We start from the raw sequence: 24,484 nt of genomic DNA, 5'->3' as shown, positions 1-24,484 counted from the left end.
AATATTCTCAATATTATACTATCTGACAAAACAAAACACAACTAAAGTCTGTACAGAAAATAAATTCTAAATAACTTAACCAACATTAAAACCCCCGATATGTCTATGACCCAAAAAAAACAAATCAAAAATTGGTTCAGCCATTTGGGAGCTACACTACCACAGAGTTACATAGATAAACAGACACGTTCAACTCTTTTTCTGTCGGCGCTTAACAATCCAAATGCTCGTTTCCAGGAACCAGATCCTGAACTACTTCGACTACGCGTTCACGTGCGTGTTCACGATAGAGATGCTGCTCAAGATCGTGGACCTGGGCGTGCTGTTCCACCCGGGCGCGTACCTGCGCGACCTGTGGAACATCATGGACGCCGCCGTCGTCATCTGTGCGCTTGTCAGCTTTGTGTTCGAAATCAAGTACGTATATTTCTCTTATATACGTATGCTTCAATGTTTTCTTAATAAATTTTTACAAACTTCCAAAAATATATCCTTTACGGATAAAAATTAAGAAGAAATGAGTGAACTGTTTCGTGTGTGGGAACCGATGATTGCATAACAGCGCATTGAAGCATCTATGCATAATTATATGATAGACCAAAGCTTAGTCTTTACACTATCAGGAAATAATAACAAAAATACTTTGGGTTGTATTTCAAGAAATTTAAAGTTTAACGAAAACTTCACTATAGCCGCTTAGTACCTACGTATTTCCAGTAAGGTTCCCATTTTAAAGCCATCTAGACTTTCAATTTAGAAATGATAGAATACTAAGAACTTTTGCATTTAAATCTTTGAATTTTATTTCATTTAAGAGGTCCATCTTTATGTACCTAAAAGAAAAACGGTGGTACAACCTTTCACAACTGACTTTTTTACTTGAACTAATATGATGTTATGACTATTTGTATACTTACTAAAATCAAAATTTTCTTTTCTTACAGAGGTGACAAGAAAGGAGCGGGACAGAATCTTTCGACGATAAAGTCGTTACGAGTGTTAAGAGTGCTCAGACCATTGAAAACTATAAAACGTGTTCCCAAGTTAAAAGCAGTGTTTGACTGTGTTGTGAACTCTTTGAAAAACGTCATTAACATTCTCATAGTGTACATATTGTTTCAATTCATATTCGCTGTAATTGCAGTTCAACTATTTAATGGTAAATTTTTTCACTGCAACGATATCAGTAAGAATACTTTTGAAGACTGCCAGTAAGTATTTTTCTTTATTATTAGGCACATTGTTTATATTTTTACAGTGATAACAGTTGTCATAGTTAGCTTTATTGATGTAAATTAAGAATTGTTGATACTGCTGAGCCCAGCTCTCTGTGTAATAGTTAAAGTTCCTTTTATTTACTCTCAGTTATCTATCTCACTTATCCAGCAAGGCAGCAAGGAATTTAATCATTCTAGTAGGCCGAAGGTTCGTCTAAAAAACCTGTGGGAATTCTATGATGAAAAGTAACCTATATGTTAATTCAAGATATCAGCTTCGTAATACCAAATTTTACAAAAAGTGGTTCGGCCGTTATAACGTTAGTAGGAAGACCAGGCCGATCCCGAATAATTTTGACACCAGTACTCGGATCCGCATTTGATAAACAATGTTTTTACGCTGCTACATGTTGAATTTGGAATGAATTTGACACTAATTACTTGATAAATGTTTCATTACTTTTCAATAACGCTTCAGAGTCGATTTAACAAAACAATGAAAATAAAACCTATAATCCCGTTTTTCAGGGGGTCGTATTTTGTGTACGAGACGAACAGTCTGTTGCCGAAAGTGACAAAGCGGCTGTGGACGACGCAATCCTTCCATTACGACAACGTCGCTTCAGCCATGCTGACGCTGTTCGCGGTGCAGACGGGGGAAGGGTGGCCACAGTAAGTCGCCACTTACATAACAATGTTTTCATTGGAATTTTCATTTAGTAGAGAGTCGAGAAGAAACATGTCTTGATATAGATAGAAGCGATGATAATATTGATATTCTTATATAAGAAGAGGTGGAGGTAGAGGCCCTCCTAAATTTGAAGCGTTTAATAAGTCTTTTAAGTTGACTACTGAGTTAGTAGAAAAATAACAGATTCAGATTGTCATATACTTTCTTGCACCAGAAAGAGAGTTAGAAAATGACTCTTGTTTATGTTTTCTGAGATTCACACTCGCAAAGGTATACCTTTGTGGCAATAGAAGCCTTATTTTGTCCATTGCGACACCAGAATGTAATCAATGAATATCCAAACTGTTTTTAAACCTCTAGATGTTCATTATCCTCACCTATAACTTTATATTTACAGAGTTTTGCAAAATTCTATGGCGGCTACGTACGAAGATCGGGGACCCATACAAAATTTTCGAATAGAAATGTCCATATTTTATATAGTTTACTTTGTGGTTTTTCCATTCTTCTTTGTTAACATATTCGTAGCTCTGATTATTATCACATTTCAAGAGCAGGGTGAAGCTGAGTTACAAGATGGTGAAATTGATAAAAATCAGGTAGGCAGTATATTTATTTATCTACCATATTGTCTTTTCTTGTTCACGTCATCTTTTATTTAAACCTCAATGTTTTTTTTTACAGAAATCATGTATAGATTTCACGATAGAAGCGCGGCCTCTCGAGAGGTATATGCCAAGTAAGAGAGCGAGTTTTAAGTACAAAGTGTGGAGAATAGTCGTCTCCACGCCATTTGAGTACTTTATCATGGGCCTCATCGTGCTAAATACATTGCTGCTCATGATGAAGGTATGTACATTTTATTTCTTTATATATGTGGTATTTTTTTATAAAAATACAAACCAACTTTATAAACTTTTGCGAATACTGTGTATGATACATTTTGATAGGTACTATAAAATATGGTTACAAAAGAGAAAATGCTGCAGTATTCTGAAAATTTATAAATGTTCAAGTGTATTAATGTTATGAGTCCGATTGTTTTAAAGCCAAAATGAATGAATGAATATTAGTAAACAAGGATAGAATATAAAGAGACAATGATATGCCAAAGTTACTGAACATAATAATATACCAAGAGCACAATAAATGTGAAATGTAGATAAACACAGTATTGGATAGATATTTAGAAGTGGACAAAGCTTAGCCACAAGGCACTATTGGTGAATTAGAATTTAGTGATGAATTCTTGATCACGACACAGCACTAATTGGAACCTTACTAGAGAGGAAATAGTAACCTGTAATTTATTCATAAAAAACATACAGCAATAAACAATCTCTCTAGTCAGGCAATTAATATTATGTCCAATACAATCAAATTTGTTGTTCGTCTATTACTTGTTAGCACCAATAGACTGCAAGACAATGCAACATTATGTATGTGCCATCCATGTGATCCTAAAGTCGAACAAAAGCAATATCTTATGTCACTCCTTGTATTTAATGGTATATTTTTCAATAGACAGATAATGCTATAAAATATACAGGGTGTTAACTAGAATGCGTTTGAGCGGGAAATGGGGGTTAGTATTAGTCTAACCAAGCACGTTTCTAAGAAAAAAAACATCAGAATCTCGAATATTTATGTTTAAAGTCTAAAGTAAAGTGGAAAGTTTTACCTTAATCAAAAACATGGTCACCCTACACAAACACATAACCAATGAGACATTCGAATGCAAAAGAACACACACTGTAAATTTGTTATTAACTTCACTTTTCATGATTTATTTGATGTAACTATGATTGTAATTAATTACACCGTAGGTAATAACAATTATTAAATAAAATTGAAATTATTCATGGTGATTAATGACATACTAATCAACAATTAAACAGCTGATGTGCATAAAGTTTCATAGATCGTACAGAATATAATTTATGACTTTCTAGGAGCCCAGAACAATAATTAAACCTTTTTACTCAGAATAAGGTAAGCGTTTAGTATTCACCCCTGATACTCACCACGTTTTATTTTTCTTAATTACCTAAAGATGCGTACAGACCGGCCCAACGAACGCCCACCGATGGACATTTATCATACATAATACAGGGGCAGATTGAGCAACGAAGGTCAACAAAACCCGTTCGTTTGGCCGGTCTGTACGCAGCTAAAGATAAAAGACCACAATGCATAACAGGATGATAACAGGGTCTACTTCAATGACGAATTGGTTTACTTACACTCGCTCATCTCGATTTGTGTTGTGTACTTGCGATTGAGACGTCTTTGATGACGAATAGTACGGAAATCCTCATAATAAGTATGGCCTCACTTTGAATACCAGTAGAATAATAACAATCTCGCGTATCATAACCATCGAGTATTTATAATAGTCATTACCTTCTCTGTGGATCTAGTCTGTCAGTCAGTAATTGTTGTTTACTTGTTTACAATCATTTTTTACAATTATTACCTAAAAGGGAAAAGGTACCTACAATTCTATCTTTTGATTACCAAGCCTTGTTCCTCATCTCGTTTTATGTTGTGCTGTGCTGTGAATACGTGTGACCTATGTTATGAAGCATAAAATGAAACTGTTCTGTATTCATAAAAGAAAATTATTGTGTATCAATAAAGTGATACTTATGGAGTAAAATGAAATGTCTACAGTGGATTGGGTACTTTGAGTACCCAAAATCTCGGTAGGTACCTTGACGATGTGGCTCCAAGTGTGGTGCATGCATACTTTTTTATTGACCTTGGCTTTGATTTTTTTGGCATTGACCTTGGCTTTCAAGTTCATGGTCATTCTGTCAAACGTACCTAAACATGAATAGGGTGACTATGAAATTTTAAAATCAACTAAATAAAACTGTTTTATGTTGGTCAGCTTAAAGCAAATAAAATACGTTTTTTTAATGTCTTATCGTGTTCAGTATCATCAGCTGTATCTACCATTTCCCGCTCCAACGCAATTAAGTTAACACCCTGTATAGTTTTGTCGCTGTCACTCTCGAACACAAACATTGAGACCCGACAACACAAAACATATTCCTTAGATAAATTTTATCTGCCTTTTGTAAAAATAGCCATAAATTCAATATACTTTACCGAACAATTGGCTTTACCTACCCAATAGGATGTCACTCAATTTTTTAATACCACACAACATTTTACATACACTACACACCACAAACGCAAGGGCATATTTATGTTTATTATACATAAATGAACGAGCCGTGAGCCTTCTCCTTATTTCATAACCTGTGTAACCAAGTGTTGTCATAACATTTTATTGTTTTCCGTTCTTTTTTGTTTAGTTATCCTATCGTGTCTCCTAGCTTGGCATTCATTTACATGTATGTTTAAATGTTGCACGATGTTCCTCTCCTACCTGCACAACGTAAGGCACAAGACACATGGAAATTTTCTCCGATACCCGTGCTTGGTGGCACAACATTTCTGGACTACTTTAAGACAGGGCATGGGCCATATGTGTTGTCTGTGTTGCATGAACTAACCATAATCCTAAATTCCAAATTATTTCAATGTGAGAAGTCTACAGTTCTGCATGCCACTGCCAAAGTGACTATATTAGTGGCTACGCTGTCAGCAGTTCGTATCGCTAAGTGTATTCAAAATTATAGATTGTGCGAAGCGTCGACGCGAAGAATTGGTAATTAGAAGAGTAATTACGAACGGATTAGATTTTTATTTTATACATCGGATTTTGTTTCAACCAATTGACACTAAACTTGACACTGTGTCAATTTTTCTTGTGACCCCGTGTGATTTTTTTTGTGTTCGTATTTTGTTTTACCTTTACCAAGCACGAATCCCTTCCAAATCAGTATATACAAGTAGGTATTTTCTTTACAATTCATTCTATCAAACATTTCAGTATGTCAGTTATTTATAACATACCAAGCATACAAATCCTATTGCCCACTTCACACTACCCAACTTATGTAATCTCCACCCACATGTTTAACGTACCTATAAGTAACAGAATCTTTTTTCATTTATGCCATGGGTTTGTCCAATTCACCTGGCACGTCTTCATGAAATGGCAGTTCTATAATCAAAAAGACATGTACGCGGATATTCTCAAGTATTCGAATATGGGGTTTACCGCAATGTTTTCTGTGGAAACGGTGTTGAAAATCGTCGCCTATGGTGTCAAAGTAAGTAAACTAACGAATAACACATGATAAAAAGTAAAGTAATTGAAGAAACAAACAATAAAGAAATAGAAAATCGTGCTAATACAACTGGTTAGGTACAAATGTACTCTTTCTGTTTTTAAAAGAAGATTGATTTATGATTTGACTTCTCTGGGTAATGTTCAGCGGAGCATCAACCCTTCCCTTCCACCATTTCCCTGATTCTGTTAGGCTCCTCAACTTCTCTCTGATATTTATGGTGAATGTGCCAAGCTTGACAATTTGCAATCTACCTTCTTTACTAAGCATGGCTTTTGTCCAGCTGCATGTGGCACCTCAATGTATATGTACATGTACAAGCACAGGATATCGCTCCTATTCTTGTAACTGTTCTAACTGTGGATCCAGCGGCTCAGATAACTACAGTGTAATATGTCAAAGGTAAGTTTTCGAGAGTTTCGACGGTGCTGTGGCGACCGAGATGAAGGTAAATATATATTTTAATTTTATTTCGCTGTCTGCGTGGAAATCTGAAGCGTGATTAAGGTGTTGCCTTTTCAAGTGAGCATGTTTATGATTTTGGGTTTGCATGCGAGCACTGAGCACTAAACCACTGAAATCGTACTTGTACATTACCCACAACATCATAATATCGGCTCATAACGATGAAGAAAACAAAATTACACACACAAACGTCACACTCACTTAAAGAATAATATAGATATAATTATTAAGAATTTAATTTATAGGAGACATTTCTTTTTTTACATAGTAGTTTAAAGTCGAAGGTTAGATTTGATTCCACAAAAAAGTTAGATTTTACATACAAATTGGTAGCATCTGAATTTGCATCGGCAATTTCTATTGGAATTAAAATCTACTCTTCGACTTCTTAGCCCTATGAGATATAGAATTTATTATACATATAATATGTATGTATATAAACACGACTAAAGAGTGTTGGTGTTGGTTTGCGGTAGTATCACGAGGCGCCAGCAATGCTCATGGACGTGTTAACATTCATGAACCTCGTGTTCACATTCTTCTTCCTTTTCGAGACCGTTTTGAAGCTGATTGCCTTCGGATGTGCGGTAAGATACGTTTACAAATATATTTTTAATTTTATTTAACGTTTTACTTTTTATACAAGGTCAATTTTTTCCAACATTCGAGCTTAATATTGTTACAACAGCAAGCGCTTCGTTGACCATGTATATTTCTGTATTTTGTTACATAAACATAACTTTATTTAGATTAGTTACTTAATATTCAATATTGACTTGAATATGCATACAATGTTTTGATTTTAGACTTCAATTTACAATAGCAAGAATTGAAATGCCGCTTATTTTTTTATCATAAACATAGCAGTTATATTCTCTGCAGATTTGATCATACTGTGTACTTATACATGTTGATGTCACGATGTTTAATTGAATAAAATATATATTTTGTAACTTGTTCAAAAAAGGAGGAAATAATAATGTACAGAGAGATCCTTTATCCTTTCCCTCACTTATCAAATATTCCTACGATACTTGACACAATATGTTCGCTACTTACAAATAGAAAGTGTACATTCGTGTCTTAATAAGCCAATAGATGCAAGTAATTAATTTAAACATGAAAATAATTTGATTGAATGAATATTTCATATTTAGGTTAGGAAGACACTAACGCATTGTATGTTTGCAGAATTTTTTCAAAGACCCTTGGAATACATTCGATTTCATAACAGTCATTGGAAGTATTATTGATGCCCTGATAATGGAGTTTGGCGTGAGTATTTGGTTCTTTGTCTTAAATTTAACCTTTTCATATTCATTCATTTATATTTTTAACATTTTCATATTTTTCGCTGCCAACATCTTTATTTATGGCGCCTAATATTTATTTAGTTTGTAAGTCCGCAATAGGAAGGCATCCTGTGAAGCTTTTGAGTGCTACTACTGTATACAGTTACCGATAGCAGCAATATTCTACATTTAATATTTTTCCGCAAAACTGATTCTTTAAATATGGAACGTAATTCTAATTACATAACTCCATAATTTATATGATACAGTAGTAGTGCACTCTCAGCTTTGCGTAAGGTTCCCAAAAGAACATTGACATGTTTTGATTGGAAAGGTAAACGCTGTGTCCTGATTACAGACCGACCTCGCTGAAAACTGTGCTGACTTATCGTGTCAGCAGGTAACAAAATTAAACTATATGACTGCTAGGAAACAATTCATAGATATCTTCATATCGATTTAGTCGGTTTGTGTTTGTTTGAAGAGTTAATCTTAATAATTACGACTAGATTGTGCTAGATCAATCAACGTAAACCGTAGAGATTTAAAATTATACATATAATCAGATTGTCTTTGTTGATAGGTTGTTACTGGGATTGATTTTATTGATAAATAGAATACAGGATTTACATTGAAATTGCTTGTTTGTAAGAGTTTTAAAATATAAGTAAACTATTAGATTTGTTTCGATCATATAGATACAGAAACGTGAGAACAGTTAATATTGGTTTAGATAAATATTTAATTTAATATTAGGTAACATAGGTAGTTTATTGACTCGTAAATGAACTGGTATTTATTAGAATTTAGGTATTTGCCAGTTCATGGTTTTTACTAGTTAGAAATTGTAAATACTTTCTTATTTGAGTTTCCAACCGAAACTAAAGCTAGTCAGTAGGAAAATGCTTGAGACGTTTTCGCTAAATTTACTTAGATAAACTTTTTTGGTTTTACGTTAGCATTTTTGTGTTTGTTCCATTGTATCTAATTGTAATATAGTGTGTAATTATTACAAGAGTGTTTATAACGATTTTTCACTATTATGGTGAGTTAAATCAATTGTTTGTCATCCAGAACCCACAGACAGATTGAGATTCCTGTTTGCTAATAAAGTTGTATCTACTCCATCTGTCTCTGGTTCTTGATGACATACTTGTGGTTTTGCTACAAAATCTCTTTATATTTCTAGGAGAATACATTCAACGTCGGTTTCCTCCGCCTGTTTCGAGCCGCGCGACTGATCAAGCTGCTCCGACAAGGCTATACCATTCGAATACTCCTGTGGACGTTCGTGCAGAGCTTCAAAGCCTTACCCTACGTGTGCCTTCTCATTGCGATGCTATTCTTCATCTACGCCATCATTGGGATGCAGGTCTGGTCTTTTTTTATTTCTTACATTAACATTAATTAACGCATTAAATTGAATGATTAATTCAACCAAAGTGATTCGTTAACGTATCAATTTTGTGGGAGAGTTTCGTGAGTCCATAAATTCCATTACAGTAACCGTAATAATTTGTTCCACTGAAATTGATAAATTGTAAATAATATAATTAGTTTTATTTAAGTTCAAGTTTTTATCATATTAACATTAATTAGTTTCTGGGTTTGTTTCTGTTTTCGTATATTATGTTTATTAGGAATCAGTAGCATTAGCTATGTATGGATATTGCTAGATTGTCTGCCCATAATTTAGTAGAGTCTACAATATAGAACGTTGAATCCTCAGTCGAATTACCAATATTCAATAGATTATTCCGGATCGATCCTCGTTGTTTCGCATTATATATTAATTATATAGAGCATACTAATTGGCAGAACGAAAAAATAACCAAGACCTGTAGGCACTGATAAATTTATACTGACAGGTTTTCGGAAACATGCAATATGATCCAGATAGTGCCATCAACAGGCATAACAACTTCCGATCTTTCGTGGGAGCACTCTTACTGCTATTTCGGTGAGAGTAAAATACAGCAGGATGTAGTTCCCTTGCGCTACTTATCGGTGTAGTCTCTGAGCCTTTGAGCTCCAGGCATTGTGTTGTATCTAGCATGGCACCCACGTTGTCAACTGTTGCATCTTGACTCCCGATCCTGACCGTTACATGGGATGATTCATGTGTACGTACACCATATCCATCGGAAAAATAAAAATATATTTTACCGATAAATGTAGAAACTGTGTAAAGATCATTAGATTTAGCCACTAGGACCATTAGCAACGTATGACATGAATAGAAGTTACCTGCATCGCAAAGTATGATTATAATTAGGTTAGCAATCTTATTCAACTAGATACTTTTAATATTGTGTCACTTAATTATATTTGTATTAGTACTAGTGTTTTAGCGACGTATGTATGTAGGTCAAACAAGGGGTTGAGCATAGGATGTCACGGGCAACAGTTTTTGATACATAGCTGACTTTCTGTGTTGTATCTGCTTGGACACAGGTGTTTGGCAATATAGAGTTAACACCCGACTCAGATATGAACAGACACAACAATTTCGGAAGCTTCATTCAAGCACTCATGCTGCTGTTCAGGTAAGGTCTCTTTTTTTTGGGTCACCATAAACTGCCATCAAATCGCCGGATTCAAAATCCTAAAATCTATGGTTTCGTTTACATATATAATAGAGATCTTGAAGCCGGTGAAGCAGTCTTTCCTTGTTCAATTGGATCAGCATGTGCTGTTTAAATTGCATGTAATGGTGTTAGGAGCATAACTAATATTTTCAAAATTAAATTCTCGCGATTACAAGTTGTTTAAGTACTTGCACTGTGAGAGCTTTATATGATTCAGATGCGCGACGGGCGAGTCTTGGCCGAACATAATGTTGGCTTGTCTGAAGCCGGCGAGGTGCGCCAAGCTAGCCAGAAAACCTGCATCTGAGAAGTGTGGGAGCACCCTCGCCTACGCCTACTTCGTGTCATTCATCTTCTTCTGTTCATTTCTTGTGAGTATCTTTGATTTCAATTTCTATACTATCGCAATGTAATGAGTCTACGAATCAAATTTCGTCAGCAACTGATTTAATATTCTTCAAACATTCAAATGTTGTTGTAGAGTTACATCCATATTTTCTCACTTTGACAAGTTGTTACTACTTTCAGATGTTGAATTTATTCGTCGCCGTCATTATGGATAACTTCGATTACTTGACGAGAGACTCGTCTATTCTCGGCGCTCATCATCTCGACGAGTTCGTGAGGATATGGGCTGAGTACGACCCAAATGCCACGTAAGTTTTATTGCAATTATGTTTATTTTATCAATAGTATCGTGACAAATGCTTATTTTGTTTTCTTTTACAGTGGCAAGATCCATTATACAGAAATGTACGATATGTTGAAAAATATGGATCCTCCATTAGGATTTGGTAATAAATGTCCAAACCGCCTAGCATATAAGAAACTAATAAGAATGAACATGCCGTTAGACGACGAGGGGAAAGTTAATTTTACTACAACGTTATTTGCCTTAATACGAGAAAACTTAAATATCAAGATGAGAACGGGTAAGCAACAATGCACACTCATATAAACTAATATAGAACTGTGTCTTAAAGAAGTTTTAACTATATTGTTTGCAACAGCTGAGGAAATGGACCAAGCCGATGCAGAGCTTCGAGAGACGATAACGCACATATGGCCGCTGCAAGCAAAAAAGATGCTTGACTTGCTGGTCCCGCGAAATGACGTCCTCAACACGGGGAAGCTGACAGTAGGCAAGATCTACGCTGGCCTACTCATACTGGAGAGTTGGAGATCGACTAGGTTTGGCCAGACTGAACCACAGGGCGTTCCAGTAAGTACAACAACGAAGCAACGCACCCCTTTTGTTTTCTCCAAAACCTATGTTTCTTCTTCTTTTTGTTTACTTTTAGTTAATAAGGCACCGCAGTGCAGATTTATGTCAATAATTAAAGAAGCCAGAGTTTTTGATGTGGCTAATCCCTCATGTACAGTATCTTGTATGTTTGAGCCAAATGTAACAGTTAAATGGGTAGGCTACACGTTTAAATATCCAAGTAGTGTTTGTTTATGCCCCTATTACCCATTAGTAATACTTAAATCATAGTTAGTGAGATATAGATCGTTGTGTTGTCTACATTGTGGTTGTATTGTTGTGTACATTGGCGAATCGATGATACCCATTCGGCCCTTGTGAATTCCTATAGTGGTGTATTAAATCCAAATTGAGTTTCGTGATATTTGCTGAAGTGCGACTGAGACAACAATACAAAGTCACGTAGTTGGACTCGGCTCGAATGAGTCGACTACATTGGTGGTTTACTTTTCAGGCATTCGGCGAGAATAGCCCTACGGCCAATCAGCCGGTAGTATTAAATTTTTACGGAACGAAATCTTTAATCCTTTTTTCTTGCACTGTTTTAGACATCTTTTTATTTAAACAGTTACTTTTCGCATCGTGTTTGACCGAATTTTAATTATACGTATTGATTTAATTGTTATAAAATATGTCAATACTAAAATCTGAAAGACACGATGATATCAATATCATTTGATAATTTCATTTTCATAAACTAGTTTAGTGACGATTAGCGGAAATAAAGTTTAGTTGAATTAGATGACAATGACGCACTTGATGTAGTAAAACTATTAAATGGTGCTGTTACACACACAATAATCAATAACTGATACCAACCGCGAGGGATTTGTAAACCACGACCTAGTAGTGACCTGTCCTATAGTTGCAAAATATCAAGTGGACCAATGTTTCTGTGTTGACGTTTGCCCTGTGTCGTAGTTAGAAATTTGGTCTTCCGTAGCTAGATCGTTTTGTTTGTTTGTCTACCTAAATCTGGCCAGGGATTCTTTCTTCCGCTATTCTAGTTTCTCATCCGAAGTATTGCGACTATAATAATTATGCCCTTTTGAACCCATTTCATAAGAATGCATGATAGTACAGTGTTACTTTTGTGCGTTTGTCGTAACTCCCTTTAGCATTTGTGATCTTTTCTTACTCCTTTATTTTCAATTACATTTTGGCTCAATTACTGCTACATCATAGAAGCCTGACGATTCCAAAATAACTGAGATACCTTGCTTACTCGCTCCGCTCTTGTTTGCCTCTGATTGTAATTTGTAAAATAGCAGGAACGATCATATTTAAGTCATATTATATTTAAGACCTAAGCATGCTGGGAAATTCAACCAGAACCAACTAAATGAATCTTTTGAAAGTTTTGTTGACAATTCATCTGCCTCTGGCTTCCAATTTGCACAGTTTTGTATTTAGCACTTATTTCTGATACTATTTATATATTAAACAATGCTTTGTAATTCTATGCTCTTCGACGGTAAATAACTTTTAACAGACATAAGTGACACTCAACATTATACCTACCGACACATGAATGGACAGTACAGAATGTTACTAAATTGCAATACAGTTATTTTCTCAGATACTCATTGCAGCTTCAGAAAACACACCAGTCTTAATAAAGATCCTTTATACATACTCATATGACTCATTCAGCTTACAGTGTCAATACGTTGGATTTTCACCCTAGCAAATTCCAGCATAGACAATGTTTGGGTTTCTTTGCGCAAACTCATGTAGGCTTTAGCCGTTAGTTGCCGATTTGAGTGACATGAGCATGCGCGTGTGTGGGGGGGTTATGTAACTGGATGCGTGGTGCAGAAGGCGTCGTTCTTTAACTGCCTGCTGGACGTGGCTGCGGGGCTGGGCCCGGCGGGGTCGCGCGCCGGCTCGCTGAGCCACGAGGGCCCGCTGGTGCCGCCGGAGCCCCACCCTGACGACCACACGCTGGCCAACCTGGCCAGGCGGCAACACAGCGGACGAAGGTCTTTCAAGTGAGTACGAACTTTCAAAGTTTATTAGTTAAATATTTGACTTGACCATAAACTTAGACATGCATTTGGATGAGCGAAAAAGCGTCTTAACGATTTTTTGGAGGGGCCTATGTCGAGTAGAGGATGGGCATTGGCTGATACCGATATTATGTTCATAAACTTTAGATTGAATGAGAAAGGCCAAAAACAGAGAACTGTGGAGATCTTTGGGAGAACTGTATGTTCAGTAGTGGACCATAGGTAGTTGGCTGATGTTGATGATTTAACTGTTACAATAACGGCGTTTCTCTTGTTGCAGGGGCAATAAAAAGGTGATTACTGAGAAGGTTGCAGATCATAACCGTTGGTTCACGGTGGCTATTGTCAAGTGCTATCAATGTTCCCACCAAAATCATTAGCAGAAAGCAAAATATATCAAAATTGTAGCTCATTGGTTAAGCGCATAAAACGACGCGATAGATAAATCTGTTATTTATCTTAGGCTTTTATGAACAATTGGCGAAATATATAGATGAATATATTTTCTGCAATACTGATTTTGTGATCCTTAAAAAAGCTAATTGGGTGTACCCTTTAGTAATGATGTCATAGATTGTTGATGTTGTATTCTTTGTTTGAGGATTAGAATAAGTTGATGTCTAAATGTGTCGAGCTAGTGATAACATAGACATTGCCAGAATAATGTTTGATGTTGTAATAATGACTTTTAACTAATTTAGTAGGTCCTTTTATTATAATTAGCTAACATTGTGTTGTCAGTTACGGTAAAACCAATAGGGGCTTAGGCCCGGTTTAGACATTTCCAGAGAGATGATTAAGTAATCTACTAACCTTTTACTTAGTCCATGAATATTAATAGTAACAATTTAAAGTTTACAGATGGTTGTTGATAATTTGGTAAAGATTTTTAAGTATATTTACATAACATTTGCTTAACAGACATAAAGTCAGACTAGAATAGTTTACAATTACAAAATAGGGATAGTAAACGCATAGCCATAGAGGGTAAAGTAGTCGTCGCTTATACTGAAACATAAACATACATAACAGATCATACATAACGACATTACACAAAACATGTGATAGTAACAAAGCATGTTGAAGTAGTTGGCTATGTAATAAAGCATGTACTTTAGCAATCACATAATATATCTAACGAAGGGTGAGTACCAAAAACGCACGGTTTGCATGAAAGCAGAGTTGCACTAAACGCATGTATGTATATGGACGTCACTAACAAATCTTTTGCAACTATGGACTTTTGTAAATATGGGACAGTAAGTTGTAAATACGGTCTTCTCATGGTAATAACTGTTTAGTATGTAGTTGGTTGGCGAGATTTGTAATGTTTGTTTGTATTGTAGGTATTGGAATTACAAGACGTTGGGTCTCAACATGCGTCTATGGAGTCTCTGGACGATGGCCGATTGGCGGCGCAACACGCCTACCAAAATGGACACCACGGACGATCGTCTAGTTTAAGGTAAACATCCAACAAAGAAAATTTTACCTTCCTTAGTTCACAAATTTTATTTTCTTTTGGTTTTATGTTCGTTTTGTTTAATTTTGTTTAATTATAGTGACATCGAGGAAGAAATTGAACTGCAAGTCGTAGTAGTAGCAGATGGTATGTCGACACAAATGTAAACACTGACATTACTAACAATGGCAGACGTTTTACCAAAATAACACGCTCATTACATAAACTAACAATCGGAATAATTTCAACATAACATTATATTTACTAGTAAATGAGCGTTATAATATGCTAACCATACCATCAAACGATGCATTACGTGAAATAGCATGAGTTCAAAAGCATGAGCATTGACCAATCTGACACTAACAAACTTCCTAACTTCTGCATTGGTGCGAATCTCTTTGAACCGCTTTCCTTACATTTTAGTGACCACATTCCTGAAACTATTTTCAGACGGACGCCGAGCCCGCGTCGGCGAGGACACTACGGTGGGTACCACCATGATATCGGCTTCTCAGACACAGTTAGCAACGTCGTCGAGATAGTGAAGCACGAACACGGTCGATATCAAAGGTCACACCACCGGCCCCCGCACCAATATCACCCCCATGGTAAGACTACCTCATTCTAAAAAAAACTAGCTAACGACAAACGAAGGAATCTACTTATCCCACTAGCTAGCGTAAGCGATAAGCTATTTTTCAACGTAGTGTACCGCTAAAGAGTTCTGTAATATACCACCATGTCTTGAGTAAAATCACATTTAAGTCTAGCTTTTTAACGAGCTACAATACGCCTCTAACGTTTTTGTTCCTGTAGTGTTTTTCATTTGGTTTTTTTACAAACATTTTTCTTATCAACATTAACCTACCTTACCTTACTTTGTTTGATACCTAGTTACTTGAATCGAGTTGAAAAAAAAACAGTTTTGCAAACATTTTTCTTCTCATGAAGGTACTCTGAAAGTTTTGTGAGAAGATCGAAAGGCTAGCAAATAGTAGTCGTAGTTTTTCATGTTTTTGTAGTTCGTAGTTATAAGTTAAGAGTGAGCGAAGCAGTTGTGCTACTGACTAATAAAGTCTTTGGAACTAGAATCTAGTTTAACTGTTTGTTACAATAGATCATATCCAACATTTCACGAAGCTAGATTTGTTACATCTTTATCTAGTAGTAAAGATTAGCTAACGATATACCAACTGCTATTTTATATGCTATCAAACTATTGACGATATACTGACATCATCAGGCCACATATACTTATACCTACACTTATAGACTTAAGATCATTGATGTTACATTGAAGATCAAGCCTCATTATCTTCTAAGAAAAAGTGTAAAAGTCATAATTGGCCACAGTGACGATTAAATATAAGTTTTGTATGATTATTTTGAGATTATTTTGCCTGCTGCATGCTACTCTCGGCGCTGGGTCGAGCTGCCGCTCTTGTTTGCACTCATACGACAACGCTTCATTACAAGCTCTCTACGAGACGGAGCCATAGCGCATGCGCAGCGATCCAGTTGTAAATACTATCATGCAGCATGCAAAACGCTTCACCTCAAATACATGCCAGCTGCAACTATTATTGTAAACGCAAGCGCCACAATCGAACATAGCTGTTAAAATCCAACTTTGTTTTCTTTAATCAATCTACCGTTTAATCAAGATGCCGACAACATTATTAAAAATTAATTAGTAAAAATTATCACATACTTTTATTTTGGTACCCGAACATGTTGTAGCCATTTTGAACAGACACAGAAAACTTTTAGAGTCGCCTTGTGAGTAAAGAATTTAGCGGGGCGTAGGGCTTTAGTCGAGTGGTGGAAGGTACATGAAGGTATTCCTGACAGCAGGGAAGGAGTGGAGGGCGACGCACCCGACGACCAGCCTGAGCCTGCCCTCGCGCTCGCCCAGCCCGCCACACCACACCTACGGTGAGCGCACTCGCCACTCGTCGTCCACACACACACTACACCATCCACACTACCCTCACATCTAAATAAAGCACAGGACGCGAGCGTCCAAACGTGATGTTATCCATCCTAATTTGAATCTGTATCACTTTTAACGCTTACCAGAGATAGTTGAGAATGTTCCATTATGAAAACAGAAATTCCAAATTGAAAATGTAAAGCAAACGGTCTGAATTGCATTCGAAATTGGAACGCTTATTGGAGTTCTATTAGACCCTTTGCTACACCGAACCAATGTAGACGCGACACGAAAAAGCTACAAAATCGAGCGAGCGGACGAATGAATGGGACGCGTAGACGGGACGTGTGGAGCGTAGCATAAGAAAATTGTTTGCACATCTGTTCGCGAAACAGGATGTACGTTACCCCGTTTTGTTTTGTCATCCGATTGTTTTTTTTTCCCGACGGCTGGTGGAACGTTGTTAATATTCAAGAGACAGTTTGGGCCCCGATAGGTGGTGAGAGGGAGAGGGAGAGGGAGTGGCGGGAGTGGCGCGAGCGGTCGTGGGAGCGAGAGGGCGCGAGGCGCGGGCGGGGGAGGCAGCTGCCGCCGACGCCCACCAAGCCGTCCACGCTGCAGGTCAAGCAGGGCGCCTACCCGCAGACCAAACTCACACATAGCCCGTCGCACGTAAGTATATTTTTACTACTGTAGTATTAAAACCTTTAGTGCCAATTTCACCATTCTCTGTTAGAGCATAACCAGGGAGTAATGGTTAACTTTTGACACATCTGTCATTAATTTTATATGAAGATGGCGTTTAATTTATAAATCAATCCCTGTCGGTTAGATAACCGAGAATGGTGAAATTGGCACTTATTATGTTATTTTATAGAGACATTAGAGGTATAGGATGAAAGCAACAACGTGTCGTTTATTTTAGGGACTTAGGACAAGTCAGATAAAACTCCAAATTTCATCATGTTTGCAGACTACATTATACAGCTATGTCATCGGCATGCAACTGAAAGTTTGTTGCATGATTTGCAAACCTAAATGTCGCGGGCCAATAGAAAAGGAATCATTAAACTTAGTTTAGCCCCTCTCGACCTCTAGGTCACTATGATCGATACCTTTTGATCTTGATGCCATCAAATTTAAACTCTATTTTTCAGACTACCACCATTAGAGATATTTGAATTTTACATTATCACTACCTTGCGGATAAAATAGTAAAATGGCTAGACTAATTCAAGCAATAATGTTCTTTATTTCAGTTGTCGTTAAGGCACACAGTTCGAGAAGCAGTGGAGCCTCTACACGACGAGTACGAGTACGGCCGAGAAGTTGAAAGACTGATACACCGAGACTATAGATCTAGAGAAAGGTATACCATTTTGCATATTAAAGAAAGGGTTCACAAAGCGCGCTCCAGACTCTCGACAAAACTACACGAGACGAAGCGAATACAAGAGAGGTCCTATTCGGCAGAGCTCGCCAGTAGCGTAATAGTGAAAAGTTTTGTCGATACCCCAGACAAAACCTCTATTAGTAGAGTATGGAGCGGGCTGACCCATTGTTCCTAGTAGTTCCACGTAGTTCTACATAAAATTTCTTCGAGACCTACAAACTGATATGTGACGCTAGACACAAGAACGACACTACACATCTGAAATATATTGTAATTCAGTCAGAACATCATCTCAATATTTAAGAATTCTAATATTATTGATACTAGAGATGCAACGAATAGTGATTCGTCCGAGAGCCAAAGCCGGTGTTTTATAGAGTTTTGAAGGTCACATGAGGAATAAAGTAGAGATAGAGAGAGAAACTTAGTAGGAAAAGCTATTTTTTAAGTGATAGGTATTGTAATCCGAAAAGGGTTCAGTTGATCAGGTCATTCTTAAAATAGAACTTATGATATTATTCAAAAAAATAGCATAAAAAATAAATTTTGCCTTTCAATAGAAAGATTGTAGTTATTGTAGGTCAAATGGTTTTGAATTTTTACCCGAATTACTTTGTTTTGACTTCTCGATAACCCTCATGAAACTAACTAATGTAGAGCATGAAAATAAATGATTCTATTCTAGAAACTAAATATAGTAGCGCAGAAACTTAGTAATGTAGATCACTATCTAACTAATATAGACCAGAATCTAACTAATGTACTGCAGAAACTAACTAACGTTGAGGATACAAATAACCAATTCTATTCTATACGGTGTTGCAAAAAGGGTATACACCTACGTGTGCAACATTTTAAGTCTAAACCCGAAAATTAAATCAGGAAGAAAAAGATTTCACACATAACATTCAGCACACGTAAATAGGATTCGGCTTAGTGCAACACCCCTGTAGAAACTAACTAATGCAGAGCAGAAACTAAGTAATGTAGAGCTGAATATAATTAATAAAGCAGAATCCAACTGTACAGCAAAATAATAACTAATGTAGAGCAGGAAAAAAGGAATGTAGAGACGATACACTGAATGTAGAGCAGAAAATTACGAATGTAGAGATGAATACACTGAATTTAGAGTAGAAAATAACGAATGTAGAGACATTTAGACATTTACAATGAATGTAGAGCAGAAAATAACGAATGTAGAGACATTTACAATGAATGCAGAGCAGAAAAAAAGAATGTAGAGACGAATAAATTAAATGTAGAGCAGAAAATTCCGAATGTAGAGACCGATTACAACGAATGTAGAGCAGAAAATTCCGAATGTAGAGACCGATTACAACGAATGTAGAGCAGAAAATAAAGCATGTAGAGACCGTTACCATGAATGTAGAGCAGAAAATAAGAAATGTAGAAACGAATACACTGAATGTAGAGCAAAAAATAAAGAATGTAGAGCAGAATCTATCTAATTTAGATAAGAAAATAATGAATGTAGAGCAGAATATAACTAATGTAGGGCAGAATCTAATGTAGAGCAGACACAAACTAAAAACTAGTAATAGCTATATTATATACGGAATAGAGGCCCAATATTCATTGCATATCTAAATTGATACATTACTTACACGGCTCTTCCTTACATTAGTGCTAATGGCATCCACATTAAAAATCTTCTTGTGACCTTATCGCTCTGCAACAAATCGTATGCTAGTTTGTGTAACAGCATGCAAGCAGAACCTGCGACTCGGTCGAAGTCCTTCCGCAGTTGGGTTTAAAAAGTTGAACGGCATCGACAGACGCGGCCGAGGGTACGACAGCGGGCGCGGGGGCGGCGCGGCGGGCGCGGGGGGCGAGGGCGCGGCGCCGCTGAGCTACGAGGCGGCGCTGGCGCTGGGCCGCGGCCAGGCGCGCGCGCTGCCCTCGCCCGCGCCGCGCCTGCCCAACGGCTACAAGCCGCGCCCCCGCCACTCAGACTCCGACGACGACGACTGGTGCTAGCGGCGCCCCCGCGCGCGCTCCTCGCGGGACCTGCGCGCGCCGCCCGCCCCGCCCGCACCGCACCACACCTACTGAGCCACTCGCGCGCGACAAGCGAGTCGCGACAACCCCTCCCTCCCCCCTTTTGTACCACTCATTCACCCACCCACCACCCCCTGTACATAGACGACGACCTTGCTCAGGATTTTGGATGCCACCGCACGCGACCGGCATCCAAATTCTAGTATTTACAAACTTTTGGAAAATTTAATTTTTAATTCGCTAAAATTTTACTCTTTAATTTATATTACGGTTAAGGTATTCGAAGTAATGTAACAGTGCCAGACAGCTCGTTTGCGCTAGAATTTTTACATAAAAGAAAATTATTAGTCTGTATTATAAAAAGTAAACTTTCTATATTAAATTTGCACCACATAATATGGCTACCGGGGCGGGCGGGGCGCAGGGCGGCGCCCAGGCCCGCGCGCGGCCCGCCCGCCCCACTACGTTAGACATTGGGACAACACTAGCAATTCATCGTCGAAAACGTAATTCTAACTAGTGTGTAATATATTAATAAGCAAATAATTTTTACTTAGTTAATATATACTAAATAAATAAACATTTTTTATTGAATTTGCTGTCCTTCCCCAAAGTGCTTTATACGTTACATATTTAAATTTAAATACAATTAATAGTAAATGAATTGTATGTGAACTTGAAAATATATTTCTGCATTACATAAATTGTTAAATTGATAAAGATACTGTTTAAAAAGATTTCGTGTCCGGTTGAGTGCGTGACTTGTGTAGCTTTTCTAGCGTGTGCCTGTTCTACGAATGAACCGTATTTAATATTGTGAATTAGTTTTCACGTTATAATAAAATAGAAGTTGTGAATTTTTCGTAGAAGTAAAGTAAATAAAATAAAGTGCAACCCTTTTGAGCAGCTAGTACCGGGCACAAATGTTTTTAAACAGTGTGTAGCTATACCTTGTATCCGATGATCGTCGTATTAAATTTCCATTTTGTATGTTACGCCATTGTCATTATAATCCATCACACGTTAGAAAATGTTACTTGATCGATTAGTGTATTTGCTTTTAATTTTTTAAACTATTCCAATAAGGAGAACCGACGTTCCATTTAAGTCCCACATGATTCACAATTGGCATAAATCATAAACTGACGAAACGAAAAACGGGTTCAGGTACCTACAGGCTGATGTATAAATAAACGAACATTAATTTTAATACCAAGGGGCATGTGATAATAAATCTAACTGTGTTTCTCAAATATGTGTTCAAATAATGTACTCGTAATAAATAATTGGAAAGCAAATACAATACTCGAAGCGATGGCGGACGCTGGAGCGCCAAGGGACATTTCGTTGAAGCATGCTGTAGGTTACGACACTATAGAACAACAATTTGTAAATACATGATTTTCTGTGATAACATAAAAAAATTGAGAATTTTATTATTAGAACTGTGTGATTGCATAGTCGTTCATTTCTCTAAATCGTACCTATAGTCGAAGTCGGAAGCTCCTCTCACGTTTTGATTGTTGTTGTACGTTGCGAAGGACAGGTCTGGTTGTATAGCTTTTAAGTGTGTTTCGTTTCTTTTTATATTTTATGTATGTTATAGTTGATTACTAGCGATATATCTACACTGTGTTGGAGCGCGCATTTCTTCCCTCAAAGATTTATTCCCAGTTTATGGACGTTTGTGTGATATTTTAAAGCGATGACGTGTAGAACTTAGTCACTAGCGACAGAAAATAAATAATGACATTTGCTAGAAAGTTAATTGCGATGTGTGTTTACTGGATTACTTATTGTTAATTGAAATCATAATATAATTATGTTAAGAGATGATATTATAAAGAAATTAAGTTTTAATGTAATTTATAGAAGCAATGCGTGTTCCACTAATAACTTGTTATTCTTGATCTCAGAGTGTTAGATTTCTTCTATGTAGTTTTATTATTTGTCAAGATTTACTCACAAAGAGTATTTATATTGTTATTGTATAGATGTATGAGTATTTCCGTTCTGTCATTTGTACCTATACTAGCGAGGTGACAGGATGTCCAGTTTTGCCGATGGACTTTCTATAGCTGAAGTGACTAGTCAAGCTTGTTTCGGGATATGTCTTCGCTGCACACAATAATATCTGACGGTCAGTTAGACATAGATTTTCTATTTCATAATAATATCATGTAGTAACAAAGCATAAATAAATACTTATAATAAACATTGTTATCAGCTTTTCTAACGTAAAATTCATAAAATAGTAATTTTGAATATTGCTACCAATAATGCAGGGTCAAGACATGTCCCTGAGGGAAGCCTGGCGAGGTCGGGAGTGCGTCCGCTTTCGTCATTGTAATTCCCGTTTCAACATTACGTTTAAGACAATTTGTAAATATTGTAAAATATACGCGACTGTTGTGTAGAGGTCGCTTGTGAAAACTAGACATACGTCACTAGTTAATATTAGCTAGGTAATCTCGTCCCCAACTGTCCTTGAATTTGAGTTGGGAGTTTCACTGCCTTAAAGTAATAACAAATATAACGTATTCATCGTAATAGTTACCTTAACTACTACATAATATAAGTGGCATTTCAAGTTCTTACATTTTATAATTCACGTCAGTAATGCGTTCAATCATTCATGTTGGTCGTAAGAGTGAATGGTTGAATACCTCACCGCCTGCGTGGCAATAAGAGTAAATAATTTTGCATGAATTTTTACTAACTAAATTGTAATAATTTTACGGTATCATAGACGAGTGCCTCGATCAGGTTTGCGTAGACTGAACTTGGCATCTGCTGACGTCACCACCGTTTGTGTCCCAGACTCGGTTTAGGATTCTTTAGTTTGATGCAGTAAGATGCGTTCTTGTAACTAGAGCAATTGCGGACTCTATAGTCTGTTTTTTTTATTTCAGATGATAAACTGTCAGATTCTGAACGTTTCATCAACTGTCGATTCTCCCGCGATTAAGTGACGTACCGTTCTATTGGCGGGACAATCGACCGTTCTTGATCTGCCAATTTAGTATCTGTGATGAAAAAACAGACTTCTGTACGTTTGTTATAGGATTTGAATTAACATGAGATGAGAATGAGCCTAGAGTAAAGAGTCCTAGCCACCTCAAGTCCGCTGAAAATATCGGATGTGTAGCTTGGTATGTAGATGACGTGTACCTGTGCCGTGATGTGACATTAATTATGCCTGCCTTGTATTGTCTTTATGAATTCGCTTCGAGACGATCGTATTTTATATAAATTATAATTAATTAATTATAAAAAAACTAGCATCGGAAGTTCATCGGCTAAAAGAGTGCACCATAGTATGTTTTTGGTACGTTCCGATAACTTTACAGGATAGTGCATCCTATTGATATTGTATTGATATAAAGAACCAAACTTAAAGTTAGTATTTAAGTAATTTATTATCCTAAAACTATACGCATGTTTTCACCCTATACTGGATAAAATGGTTATGTACAATACGAAGAGCTACTGTTTTATATATGAATTCTTGCTCGCCTGTAAAATTTTGCAGAATGAATCATATTATAAGATTGTACAATATGAATAAATGCAAAAAAGACATTTCCTCGATCTTTGTCGTTTTATATTATTTTAAGAGACCCTTTTAGAAATATAATGCAAAATTTAATGAAACGGTAAGTTATTCTGAAGAAAGATACTTCGGTATCAATATTTACAAGGGCTAGGAAATTAAATTTCCTCTGCTAACCCGAACGTATAACGTCGCTGTTATTGCAAAATGTTCTATGTCATCCAAGGTAGATTTCAGGTTTTGACCTTTGAACTGATTGAAAATTATGATTATAAAGATAAAACCACAAATCGATTTTCGATGACATGGAACATTTTGCAATAACAACGACGAAAGCAACTCAGCATGAAAAACCATAAATTCAAAACTTTTACAATTTATTCAAAT

General features: G+C 36.7%; 1 protein-coding gene across 1 annotated transcript in view; it reads left to right on the top strand.

The window, feature by feature from the left end:
* LOC105386568 (voltage-dependent calcium channel type A subunit alpha-1) overlaps nucleotides 1-24,136 on the top strand; it is a 109,155-nt gene extending 85,019 nt beyond the window's left edge. Inside the window, 20 exon segments of the mRNA XM_048625967.1 lie at nucleotides 238-417; nucleotides 945-1,211; nucleotides 1,746-1,889; nucleotides 2,306-2,507; nucleotides 2,593-2,757; nucleotides 5,985-6,095; nucleotides 7,770-7,853; nucleotides 9,060-9,242; nucleotides 10,325-10,416; nucleotides 10,676-10,829; nucleotides 10,987-11,114; nucleotides 11,188-11,390; nucleotides 11,469-11,680; nucleotides 15,078-15,196; nucleotides 15,647-15,804; nucleotides 17,048-17,131; nucleotides 17,611-17,801; nucleotides 18,389-18,498; nucleotides 20,322-20,456; nucleotides 20,458-24,136. Coding sequence (XP_048481924.1) covers nucleotides 238-417; nucleotides 945-1,211; nucleotides 1,746-1,889; nucleotides 2,306-2,507; nucleotides 2,593-2,757; nucleotides 5,985-6,095; nucleotides 7,770-7,853; nucleotides 9,060-9,242; nucleotides 10,325-10,416; nucleotides 10,676-10,829; nucleotides 10,987-11,114; nucleotides 11,188-11,390; nucleotides 11,469-11,680; nucleotides 15,078-15,196; nucleotides 15,647-15,804; nucleotides 17,048-17,131; nucleotides 17,611-17,801; nucleotides 18,389-18,498; nucleotides 20,322-20,456; nucleotides 20,458-20,773 — 3,238 coding nt within the window. The 3' untranslated portion in view covers nucleotides 20,774-24,136.
* Nucleotides 24,137-24,484: the final 348 nt, after the last annotated feature.

This window comes from Plutella xylostella, chromosome 15 (assembly GCF_932276165.1).
Source record: "Plutella xylostella chromosome 15, ilPluXylo3.1, whole genome shotgun sequence".
NCBI lineage: Eukaryota > Metazoa > Arthropoda > Insecta > Lepidoptera > Plutellidae > Plutella > Plutella xylostella.
Note: the sequence above shows the minus strand (reverse complement) of the source record. Positions and strands in the feature narration are given on the sequence as shown.